General features: G+C 38.1%; 1 protein-coding gene across 1 annotated transcript; it reads right to left on the bottom strand.

Annotated features, from left to right (window-relative positions):
• Positions 1-2,819: 2,819 nt before the first annotated feature.
• LOC127087924 (ATP-dependent zinc metalloprotease FTSH 4, mitochondrial) lies at positions 2,820-7,087 on the bottom strand. The gene is made up of 6 exons (XM_051028843.1): positions 6,855-7,087; positions 6,463-6,736; positions 5,943-6,185; positions 5,318-5,442; positions 4,275-4,751; positions 2,820-3,928 (listed from the first exon to the last, which is right to left on the bottom strand). The coding sequence occupies exons 1-6, from the start codon at positions 6,879-6,881 to the stop codon at positions 3,170-3,172; spliced, it is 1,905 nt and encodes a 634-aa protein (XP_050884800.1). The 5' UTR covers positions 6,882-7,087; the 3' UTR covers positions 2,820-3,169.
• Positions 7,088-12,767: the final 5,680 nt, after the last annotated feature.

Here is a 12,767-nt window from a genome sequence, read left to right as displayed (position 1 = left end):
TTATTTCGTATATCTTTCTTATCTATGTTTTTATTATATATTACTTCTTCTTATTGTATTTCTTATTTGTGTTTTATTAGGACCCAAAGCATTTTTGATGCTGTGTACATGAATATGTACCCCACGATCCTTTGATAGAACCATATATTATAGGACGTGGATTTAGAAATCTCCTCAACATAGTCTCGTACTCGGTGGACTACAAATTTATTCTTGCTTTGTTGGAGAGATGGAGACCCGAGACCCACATATTTCACCTTCCTTTGGTAAGTGTACCGTCACACTTGAGGGCGTATACATGTTGTTGGGTCTCCGTATAGATGGTAAGGTCGTGAATGGTAGAGCTTACCAAGATAACTCTATCTGTAATGAATTATTGGGTGCCCCTTTGTGTGATGATCAAACTGAGGGATAGTCATCCGGTCAAGCTATGAGGCAATGTATAAATTTAAAATATCTTAAACAATATTATGCGAGTATAATATTGTCCGAAGAATCAACCGAGTATGAAAAAATAATTAAAGTTCAGTGTTATATTATGATTTTATTTAATAATTTTTTATTTCCAGAAAGCACTAGTAATACAGTAAATATTATGTATTTACCGTTGATACGCAACATTAATAAGGTAAGCACATATAGTTGGGGTTCAACTATGTTGGCCCATCTATATAGTGCAATGTGTAAAAATTCCAAAAAAAATACTTATACTTTTTATTCATGTGCGTATTTGCTACAAGCATGGGGTTTGTCAAGAATGTCGTCACTCGCCCCCGTAAACGAGAACTCATTCATGTTTCCGTTTGCAACAAAGTAAGTTTAACACTTTACCATTTGATTAATTATACTTTATATTACAATTAACTGTAAATAATATTTTTCAATTGTTTATAATCTAGGTGGTCAGTTAGAGGGATGAACTATAATAGGTGTCTGAAACACGCTATAGCAGTCTATCGCAATCTATTGGACCATATTGGACCAGACGATGTAATACTCATACACAACTTATTTATCATTTAATCATGTCGTATTGCTGTACAATTTATTTGGAGGCCATATCTAGGTCTTGATCATCAGGTTAACCATGACGATGCTGCAATTTGGACAACAAAGACACCAATTATCTGGTTCACTACTGTGGAGATGCACCAGAGTGACCGGGTAAAACTGCAGTTCGACATGCAGCAACAGATTCCAGAACCTCCGACGTGTTTGGGAGATTGACATCAAAAAAGAGTTAATGCCCAATGGGATTATTCCTACTTGAGAGACTTCGCAAAAGAGACGTGTCCTCAATAGAGGAATCGACGACAACACATCTTAAACGAACCAGACATCCATGGTGCAAGATCAACTCAACAATATATGACATGGTTTAGATCGGTAACAACGCAATAATTTGTGTCTGAGCCGCGGTATTTGATTGATCCACGTCAACTAGCTTCGTCATCGTACACCCAACAACAAGTCCCCGTCCAACACCAATGTCAAACCACCCAAACTCAACAACCAACCTCATACCATCAACCTACCACATACACCCAACAATCAAACACCCAACTTCGCAACCCATTCATGTCATCCACCTAACAACCAAACACCCAACGTCGCAATCCATTCATGTCACACACTCAACCATAAAATCAAGAATCAAACCTTACCCACCAACAACCATACACTTCAACCACAACCGTTTATAGCCTAGATGATTCATATGAGTCACTTCATCGTATCCCCCCATCAATGACCACTCAAACATCTCATCATCAAAATACACAACCATTGTTTAATTATAGTACACCCCAGGAACCATTGCTTCGTTTCCACAATGATTCAATGTCCCAATTCGGGCAACTATAATGTCCACAATCCACTCAACCACATCGACCTAACTACGATGACATGGGCACAAAACTCCATTACGGAAGCATCGTTGGCCAGAGCCCCTGACTAATGGGAACAAATGATGACACATCTATCAAATACCGATGAAACTTCCGTCGGACCTTCATACCAGCCATCATTGGATCAGGTCAGCACACCTGGATGTGGAACAGGGGGACGTTTTGATCGGTCCGGTCATTAAATTTTTGTCAATCCCATGTAACATTTATTATATCATAAATAATTTTTTTAACATTATATTTCATTATTTAATAAAATAAAAAAATAATAAAAAATAATAAAAAAATAATACAAAGGTGTATGCGTCAGATGAATTGGCGCATACACCACATCACAAATGCATGCGCCAGAGGCATTAGTGCCTCTTCATGAGGCTCCCAAAGCATGCGTCAGCCATGTTTGCGCCTCCTCCTACTGCAAAATGGATGTGTCAGTTCATCTGAAGCATCTATTTTGAAAGGTGGTTATTTTGGAAAAAAAATTAAAATAATGATTATTTTGGATTTTATTTTTTGAAAATAATGGTTATTTCACATCAAGAAAATGGCTTTTGAAAAACAATATTTTATTAAATTCAAGTAAAATTATGTTACAAACCCTTGCAATAAAACGTCTTATATTTGAAAAACTGATGCAATAACTTTTGGTGCAACGACTCCAATCCGTCTAAGAAAGATATCTTTCATTCAATCGAAAGTTTAATATAGCCAGCCACACATAATCATTTCGATGTCAAACAAGAGATACTTTTGTTTTAAATAAAATGAAGATGATGGCTTAAAAATTGTGAACTAAAGTTTGAAAATGTTAAGTATTTTGTATCCTCTCAATCACATTGATGTATAAGATTGATAATATGTGATTACAGTTATGATGAATCAAAATCATATATAATACAAATAAGATCATTATTAAAATAAATCAATGGAAACTGTGCTACAAGATATTTCAACTCACTAAAATATGGAGTCAACTTGATTCTGATTACCCGAGTTAAGTTCCACAACTGAAGTGGAACCCACAAAAACACCAAATAAATTAGTATCTACCCGAGTTGAGTTTCTTTTTTTAAAGCACATGTCACCGGTCTTCTGCGCTAAAAAGGCTACTGAGGCAACTCCTTGAGCCTTAAGCAGAAGCTGCAGCGGCAGTGGCCACAGCAACTGCAACCGTAGCGGCTGCCAGATTGGACCGTGAAACTTCCCCGAGCTTCGTCTACGTGTGACTGCGGCTGTTGCTGTTTTTGAGTTTTCTAAGTAAATCATTTGCTTTTGAGCTTTCTAACTAAATCATTTATCTGACTTCCTGTAAGTGTCTCATGTTCTAGAAGAGCATTTGCGAGCGCATGAAGCTCCTTATCATGGGTGGTTAAAATAGTTTTTGCATTGTTGTAAGCTCTCTCAAGCAAGTTCTTCACTTCTTTCTCAATAAGCAGCCTAGTTTCTGAGCTCATACTTCTCCCATCATCATAATAATCGTGAGTGACGGGTCCAACTTCAGTACTCATACCATATTCAGTAACCATTTCCCTGGCCAAAGAAGTTGCCTTTGCAAGATCTGAGGATGCACCAGAAGTAACTTCACTTTCTCCAAAAATTAGCTCTTCAGCAACCCGACCTCCCATGCAAACATCAAGCCTGGCAAGCATCTGTTTACGGCTGTAACTCGTCTCATCTTTATCAGGCAGTTGAGAAACCATGCCGAGAGCCATCCCACGAGGAACAATAGTTGCCTTGTGAACAGGTAGTGCACCATCTGTATGAATTGCCACTAAGGCATGACCACCCTCATGGAAAGCAGTATTCTTTCTTGACTCCTCAGATATAACAGCCGACTTGCGTTCACCTCCCATTAGAATCTTATCCCGTGCAAACTCTAAATGATGCATGCTCACTGCTTTGGCGCCATCCATTGCAGCCCTCAGGGCAGCAACATTAACCAAGTTTGCAAGGTCAGCACCAGAGAACCCAGGTGTACACCGAGCAGTGATCATCAGATCAACATCACCTGCTTTCAGAACCTAAATCATATTTGAGTAAGAAAAACACATGTAAGAAGTTTCTTTCTAATTCTAACAAATCATATTCCACAACCTTACTATATCTCACAATTGTGCACATTCACATTAAAACTATAAAACTTGAATAAAATAGACATAATTCAAAGAGTATCACGGGTTATAATGGGTGTTAAGCTCTTATCAAATGTGAAGTATCCAGAAGACTCCCAATCATAATTTAGGGAAATCATACTGCGCAACACTTTGCATCAACATAGTGAACTGCTCACGTGCCTCAAAAAATTCTTAAGCCACCCAACACAAGATACAAGTTAAAATACATTCTTCAAAAAGAGTAATAACCTACCTTTGACATGTGAGATTCCAAAATCTGTCGCCGTCCTTCTACATCTGGGTTGGTAACAACAACATTGCGATCAAATCGCCCAGGTCTCACCAAAGCCTTATCTAGTGACTCCGGAAAGTTAGTAGCACCAATCACAATTATGCCTTCGTTTTGTTTGAATCCATCTAACTCAACAAGCAATTGATTTAAAGTCATCCTCATGTACATTTGGTCCTTTGCATTTCGTTTTCCACCGACAGCATCAATCTCATCAATAAAGACTATACAAGGCGACCGTTTTTTTGCAGCAGCAAAAAGATCTCTCACTCTCCGTGCACCAACACCAACATACATCTCTTCAAATTCACATGCACTGCATGCGAAGAAAGGAACCCCTGCCTCTCCAGCAATAGCTCTTGCCAGCATTGTTTTACCAGTGCCAGGCGGGCCAACAAGCAAAACACCTTTTGGGAGTTTGCCGCCAAGACGAGTAAAATGCTGTGACAAAAGAAATGGGATATTTAAAAATAGTAGAATAATACAGGCCAAAATGTGTTTATGAAAATAGTAAATATAACATATCCTAAAAAGTAAGAAATAATGTGACATCAAGAGTCACACAAATTTAAGTTCTACATAGAGATGGGACCATTTCAAGCAAACTTTCTGTAAGATTCTAAAAAAAGAAAAACATGACCACCAATGGAAACAGTAACTGAGCCATATGAGAAACATTCAAATATGTAACAAAATAAGTTTCGTGCTAAAGTAAATCTCAAATCCATTGTTCCACTTTGTTCCACCATAAGAGGTATCAAGTAGCTTGTTTAAAACACCAATAAAAAAGTGCAGTAAAAAGGGACGGCTCATATAATAGTGTTGAAGGATACCATGAAGAATTCTCCATTTACAACTACAGTTATGTAGATCTTTATGGGTCTGCACACCTCCCAGCCAAAGGCCCCTAATTCTCTAACAAAGAGTGCTACTTATAAAACAAATAAATGTACACAAATAACTATTTCTTGCTCGAGAAAGCTTTGATTTATGCCGGAAAAGTCTACCTTAGGATCTCTTAGATAATGAACAATTTCTTCAAGTTCAGCCTTTGCCTCATCCACACCTTTCACATCGCTAAACTTAGTATTTGTCTCCAAAATGGGCCGCACTTCTTCATTCATACCAAACTCTAAGAAAGTTGAAAAGTATCATATAAAGTAGAGCAATGGTAAATCTTATTGGACGATAGTTGGCCATGGCTTACCATACATAAGCAAAATGGTCATATAGAAATAATTGACGGATAAAAAAGTAATTAGCAATTTAAAGGAGTGCATTTCTTGACTTTCATTAAAATACTGTTTGTAACAAACAGCACTAATCTTAGGAAACAAAAGGCTAGTTCTATGGTTCACAAGGGAGATAAGTCTTGCATTAGGCACCAGTTAGTTTCCGCTATTGTATCAGTAAATCCCACAATTGGATCAAATGAGATATGACGAAACCTATTGATCTAATGGTATAAAAATACACTTGTGCCTGGTACAATAACATTTTACTTGTGCACATTAGACGAAGCCAGAAAAAAAAGAAAAAAAAGGTGAAAATCAACAGAGAATGTGCCTATCAAATTCAGATTGAACATTGAATTAAACTGAATAGTTGTAAGCTAGAATGACACCATAATACCTTTACTAATTCCTTTATCCTCAATGATAGCTCCTACACTAGAAATCAAGAGGAAGGTCAATGCAACGGACCTAAGTGTACGCCATAGTTGCTCTCTGAAATTTCCACTTTCAGATGCAGAGACTGTATGAATTGGAGCACTTGCAGTTCCAAGAATTCCATATTTTGTCGGGTTTCCCACGTTTCTAAGAGCAGCAAGGCCACCTATACTACTTTCTTCCTTTCTCACTGGATTAGAAATACCTGAAAATTCAGATACCTCAGGTTATAACTTGTGGTCTGCAATGAAGAATAACAAATTTCAACAAATGCACAATTGCAATTCCAAGTTTTGTATTCTGCAGACTCGCCAACATAGATCTATATAGATTTTGGATGAAATGCAAGTTTTTTGAAATTATACTTGTTCCTATCACTAAACGAAAAGTCAAAATAAATATTAATCAAACTTCATAATCTCCAAAGAAAGGTTAGAACGTCCGAATAATAATGGTAGTTTGGAGCAATGCACGACTGTCACCTCTCCGCAAAGTCTTGAGTAATTCACTTTCTTCCAGCCTATCAACTTTTACTAATGCCTTAACATATTCAGAAAGTGCGGCAGAATTTGTATGAAGATATGGCCGACTTTCAAATGCTCTAATCACGGCTTCAGGATCATTCCGATGGTAAAGTTCTTTGAGATAAGAGGCTTCCTCGGCTTCAGATGATTCACGCAATCTTCGCGCCAAATTTCCTAGATAGCTGGACTGGGATCTTTTCTGGGAGAAGAAAAACCTATTCCCTACATAAATCTACAAAATTGTATGATAAAAGTGAGAAACACAAGAAACACCGTTAGCATGAGTCACGTTGACTAACAAATTTAGGGTTTTCGAAATTCTAAATAGGTTGATAGATTGAATAACTGACCTGTGTTATCAAACGCATCCAAGCCATGAATGTGATGGGTTTGGATACTGAGGGAGATAACCTAGAGAGAATTCAATGGATTGAATAAACTCTGGTGCAGTGAACAAATGAATGCATAAATAAATGCGAGATTATGCGCAATGCAAATGCAGAGAGAGAGAGTAGATTTTATTTAGTTTAGTTCATTTCATTTCTCCCGCTATAAACGTGAATCAGTTACAAACTGACTTCACATTCTCTGCCACCTCAGCAAAACTAAAGTAACTAATACATTTATTTATTGTCACATAAATATGAATCAAACATCAACAATACTTTCTTAAAAACAACATGGGCTAGCTATGAAACTTCACCACCCATGACATTAAATAAAAACAAAAGAGACAAAGAGTGGGACCAATGATGGGTGTTTCCGCGATATGCTATCCTCAAGTATATGGTCTCACATCGATCAAATTGTCAGTCTATCGATTTCTATTGTTACGGTGTTTATCTAAGGTAGTCAAATTAGTCGGTTCAAGTACACTGAAGTGAAAATGATGAAGTAAATAAATTACGATAAAATACAGGCTCAGATGTTACTCACATCAGTTAGGAAATACTCCAATTCGTTCTAAACAGATCTACTTATGGGGCAATATTTTCTACTTAGAGAAGAATCAATTTAACAGGAACTATCGCTTTCGCGTATTCAGAACCGAGTTTACTCTCTCTCTAGTTAATGCATTTCATTGTCACAAATGAAGGGTGATTATCGCGTTAAAGTAGTAAACCTATTTTTAAGAAATTAAATCCTTGACTTAGTTAAAAAGTGATTTTGATTTGGAAAGTTTAACTTAAAAGGGATCCATGACTTTCACTCAAGGATCCGGATTTTAAACCTACAAACGCGTCCGAAAACAATTTCAAAATCGTTTTCTAATAGTGTTAAGAATTTCCAATTAACCGGACAAAATGCTTTCGCTACTTTTGACCAATTAAAACTAACCAAGTTTATCTTTAAGAGCTGGACGACTTTCGATCTTACCCAACTATACTTCGGCTCTACTTTCGTAGTTACCGAATAAAATAAACACTAAAAATTTGTGTCAAAATCAAAACAGCCCCTAAAACATTTCTACAGATACAAATAATGGAGTATCATCTTAACGATGATCCTTACATCCTAACCTTTAAAGATTTAGCCAAACATGGAAATAGAAAACAACATAGCAGAATTAATCATGTTTAAAAATGGAGAGTAAATAAAATGTGCAAGTTAAATAAGCGAGTATGTAAAAGCGAGACAGACAAATAAATAAAGTAAAGCATGCAAGATAAATAAAACGTAAATGCGAATAACTTGAATAAGAAGCCTGCTCTAAATCGGAGACTTCAATCTGGTACACTTGAAAAGAAAACTTGATTGGAAAGTAAAATGGTGGTAAGATTGTTTGTACAGTGCTCCAACCTAACTACAACTCAAGTGCGATAATCCCCCGATGTGACGGATTATCGCTTTTACAATGGTGAACTTTAGGCTTAGTGTTGTGAACTAAGTTGGATGCCTTTTCTTGAAGAGAAAACGCCTATTTATAGAAGTTCTAAAAAGCTAGCCAAAGACAGAAATGTCCTCCAACTTCCCTTAGTGGGGTCGTGCCAACAAAGGTGGCGCCCGACATCCCCACCAAGGCGCTCGTCGTGTGTACAACATGGAAAGATCATGGGAAATGTGGCAGTTACCACTGGTTGAAGGCTTACACGTCATGGCACCCTCCTTGGCGGCCGCCATGTTGGACGCCATGTGAATAAATTTCCACAAAAATTTCGATTTCTTGCTCGTTTGGCTTTGTTTCTTCACAAAAGGATCCTGTAGGGCAAAATATTTGAAAATAGGACAAAAGGAAAACATAGCACAGGAAAATGACAATAAAAATCTAATAAGCATGTGAAATCTGAGTCAAATACACAGTGTATTTCAGTGTTATCAAATTCTCCCACACTTGAACTTTTGCTTGTCCTCAAGCAAAACTCTTAAGGATCACAAAAGAAAAACAGCAACACACAAGTATTCAATATAGGCTAGAAGATTCTAAGTTTAGTCAAGGATGTGATGCTAGGTACTGTCATACCCCAAAATTTGCCCGTTGGTATTACAAAGCATTTTCCAAGACCCCGACTTATTCTGCAAGGCACCGACATCAAGCCCAGCTCACAACAGGCCCAATCCAAAAGGGGCCCAAAATAGCTTGCTCGCTAGGCGAGCAATCTCTTCGCCTAGCGAATGCTTCGTCATGACACTCGCCCAGCGAAGCGTCAGATCCAGGAAAAGGCCCAGACCTAGTTTGCTCGCTAGGCGAGCAATTCCTTCGCCTAGCGAAGCTTGCGAAGTTTGAGATTTTTGGACCTCATTTTAAGCCCATTAGGTCACCACTACCTCTACTATAAATACCTGCTCCTCTGCTACGAAAAAAACACACACAGACGGACGAAGACGGACGGAAACACGCATCCGGAGGGAGAAACACAGAAACCCTGCTGATCCAAAGAATTCAGAAGGCGGAAACCCTGAAGGCCGTTTATTCATTCCGAAGCTACCGCCGTCCAACTCAATCCGGCTCGCCAATTCAAGGTTACCACTTGATTTGCAAACAGGTTAGCCTCACTATTATTCGCTTTAGCTTCTTAATGGGCATATGATTAATTGGCATATGATTATCATTTGGTGTCCGTACTTTGCATGTGGTATCATTTTAATATCTTAATCGGCATGTGATATCGTTTTGTATTTTCACTTGGCATATGGTACCACTTCATGTTCTTAATTTGTGGATTATAATTGAATTCATAAACATTTTGAAGTCTTGCATGAGAAGTTAAATGTGTTTGCCTATTGTGAAACTGAACCCTATAATTGTATGTTAGATGCCATAAGCCATGCTGCAGGTTGAGGTCATAATGCTCTCAAATTTCAAACCCGTGGCCGCTCGCTAGCTCATCGCTAGGCGAGCCCGCAGCGAGCCTTCGCTGAGCCTTCGCTGGGCGAAGCAGAGGCGACCGGGCCAGGGGCTGCTTTGCTTTTTGCTGCCTATTTCATGTTTACCTAATGATGATTCTGCATTATTTGGCCTAAATTCTGGGCTGCTATATTTATCTTATGATGCAATTTCCAATTGTATTTTTTATGCTTTAATCCGTGTGTTCATGGTGTAAAGGCTAGCATACTTCCGAAGAAATAGCCGGTTAGGTACTCCGCTTTACGCATGGGAAGCCTTCATGGAGAGGGATTCTAAATTATTTCACTTTAATGTGAAGATTCATATTGAGTGCCTAATTAATTTTACTATATTAATTTTTAATGTAATGTTGATTTTAATGTATCGATTTGATGCGGTATCATCATAATTACCTAATGGACTTAAAACATGGACTTTAAATAAATGTCATCGGACCTCTCTTTATTACCCCACGATTACAATATTACGGTCACGTCCCGCGAATATGGGGATATCCTTAGCAAAGACCCTTCGGTAAAATCATCATAGTCCCTCGGATGTTGCCTTCAAAAATACGATGTTGTCCCTCGATGACCCTTCGGTGTAGCCTACGGTTAAATGATGATAGTCCCTTCGAATGCTAAGGTATCCTCACAACTGTTGCCTTCAATGACCAATCGATGACCCTACGATGACCCTTAAACATCCCAAGGATAAACTACTTGCTTCTCAATAGTAAGGACAGTTTTACCCTCATAAGGATAGGAAACGCCCGGAAAGACCTCGGACAGGTATAACCTTAATTGCTCATTCATAACCAAAAATGCTTTTCACACCCCACACCTTTCAAACGTCTTCTTTTGGAAAATCACCACTTAGCATACATCCGTACTAGGATCATTGCCAAGTTATATTTTTCTAAACTACTTTCAAAAAACTAAATGAGATAACCACTTTGTATACATTCATGCAAGAATCATTACAAAGTTAAATTCTCCTTTTCAAAACATTTTTCATACATTTCTCAACCACCTTTTTCAAACAAAGAAAACATAAACGATTGAGCAATTAAGAGCCCATGGATAACCATGGATACAAAGGGTGCTAATACCTTCCCTTTGTATAAAGTACCTCCCGAACCTAAGAATTTAAAATTAAGGTCTTTCCTGTTCTTTTCCACCTTTCCTTAAGGGATAAAAGAAAAGTCGGTGGCGACTCTTGCTAACCGCGACATTGCGATTACAAATCCAATAAAAGTCAGTTCACCGTATGACAGGTACTAACTGATGATTCAAACAAATATTAGGTCTACACTTCATGCAAATGCGATCATAAGCTTCTCTCTTATACAAACTAATCTATATCATGTTACTATACTTAGACCTATATTTTTCATCCTTATTTTTAAATCCCTTTTCATTCAAGCGCAATCACATTAAGTCTGTTATCCGTACATACTCATAGTAAGGCGACCGGTTAGTGATTCTGATCTTTTTACATAGGGTTCTGGTATATAAGTTTGGTAACCCCTTTTTATTTTACCCATTTGCAGTTGCGGGGCATCGGACCGTAATACACCCTACCAAGTTCAGCACCAGACACCTCTGAACCAACTAAAACGGGTAATTTCATTATCTTTTTGGTATACAAGAATCATTCACTTATTTTCATCGGTTTCCTTGTGTAGAGTATGCTTAAGTCAGAGCTAACTGCTGAAATAAACTACTTAAGGGCTTTATTATTTGGGATTAAAATTAAGGCTATAATATAGTAAGCATCGATATCAGTTTCCAAAGTCAAGAAGCTTACGGTGTTGAGACGATATCTATTTTTAAAAGTTTTCCCAAGTCTTTAACATCATATCCTAAACTTGTCTAAAAGCCCAAAATTTTCAAAATAAAAGTTGTTTTCTTTGTCAATTTTTTTTTGTAGGGCTCAAGAATTGGGAAGTAGGGTTACACTACACATAAGACTCGTCTAGCACATGCAATTTATTGAAACACAAATTAAAATAAACTAAAAAAAATGAAAAATGCAAAAAAATTAAAAGAAAAAGAAAGCATAAAAATCTCCTCCCACACTTAAATCGAACATTGTCCCCAATGTTTCGATAAAAGATGAGGAAATGAGTAACCTGGATGACACTACTACTGACCACTGGTACCTTTGCCTCCTGGCTCTGAATGCATGGGACGACGACTCCTGCTGCGACTACGCTCCTCTCTAGAAACCTCTAAACGATCAAATTTAGCCGATAATAAAGCATCAAATTCTCGTAGCTATCGAATGTTATCCAGTACAGAGCCTTGAGTAGCCTCCACCAGGGTAAGGTGACTCTGAAATTGCGCTTGCTGACGCTGTTGGTTAGAGAGGAGGGTTTGTTGGGATTCCATAATACTACGGAGTGAATTATCGGTATGCCGCTGTGATTCACGCATGAAGTCCATGTTGTCCTTCAGTTGTTGGCTCATGGCAGATAATAAGACATCCCGCCTTTCTTCTCGATGACTCTCAAGGTATAGTGTTTGACTATGACAATGACTCTCAAGGTCTCCGCCAAAGGTTTGTACGAGCTTGGGGCATGGTGAAAAGAAGCAATTTAGGAAAGAAAAATTCTATTCCTATGGAGCCTTATCTCAGATGGGTGCGCACCAGAGCTCGCGAACTTGCCATGCCATATCTTGCAGTCGGACCATTGACTGTTGAATCAGAGGCCGAAGGAACTACTTCCCAGATCATTCCTTATCCAGATATGCCTACTGATGTTGAGGAGTTGAAAAGATCCTGGACCCAGTTGAGAGAAGAGAGAGATACTTTCGAAGCTCAGTTCAATGCAGAAAGGAAGAAAGTGTTAGAGCTCACCAGTCAGCTTAATGAGGAACGAAGACTCAATGCATATCTTCGCCCGAAAAGAAGTCGCCCCTGGGAGACTTGAGCT

This window comes from Lathyrus oleraceus, chromosome 5 (genome assembly GCF_024323335.1).
Source record: "Lathyrus oleraceus cultivar Zhongwan6 chromosome 5, CAAS_Psat_ZW6_1.0, whole genome shotgun sequence".
Classification (NCBI taxonomy): Eukaryota; Viridiplantae; Streptophyta; class Magnoliopsida; order Fabales; family Fabaceae; genus Lathyrus; species Lathyrus oleraceus.
The sequence above is the reverse complement of the archived record's forward strand: the minus strand, read 5'-3'. Positions and strand labels throughout refer to the sequence as shown.

Coding starts and splice junctions, on each gene's coding strand:
- LOC127087924 (XM_051028843.1), bottom strand. CDS start 6,881: ATGGCTTGGATGCGTTTGATAACACAG. Junction 4,752..5,317: donor ATTATCTAAGAGATCCTAAG/GTAGACTTTTCC, acceptor CTTTTGTCACAG/CATTTTACTCGTCTTGGCGG. Junction 3,929..4,274: donor TGGAATCTCACATGTCAAAG/GTAGGTTATTAC, acceptor AATATGATTTAG/GTTCTGAAAGCAGGTGATGT.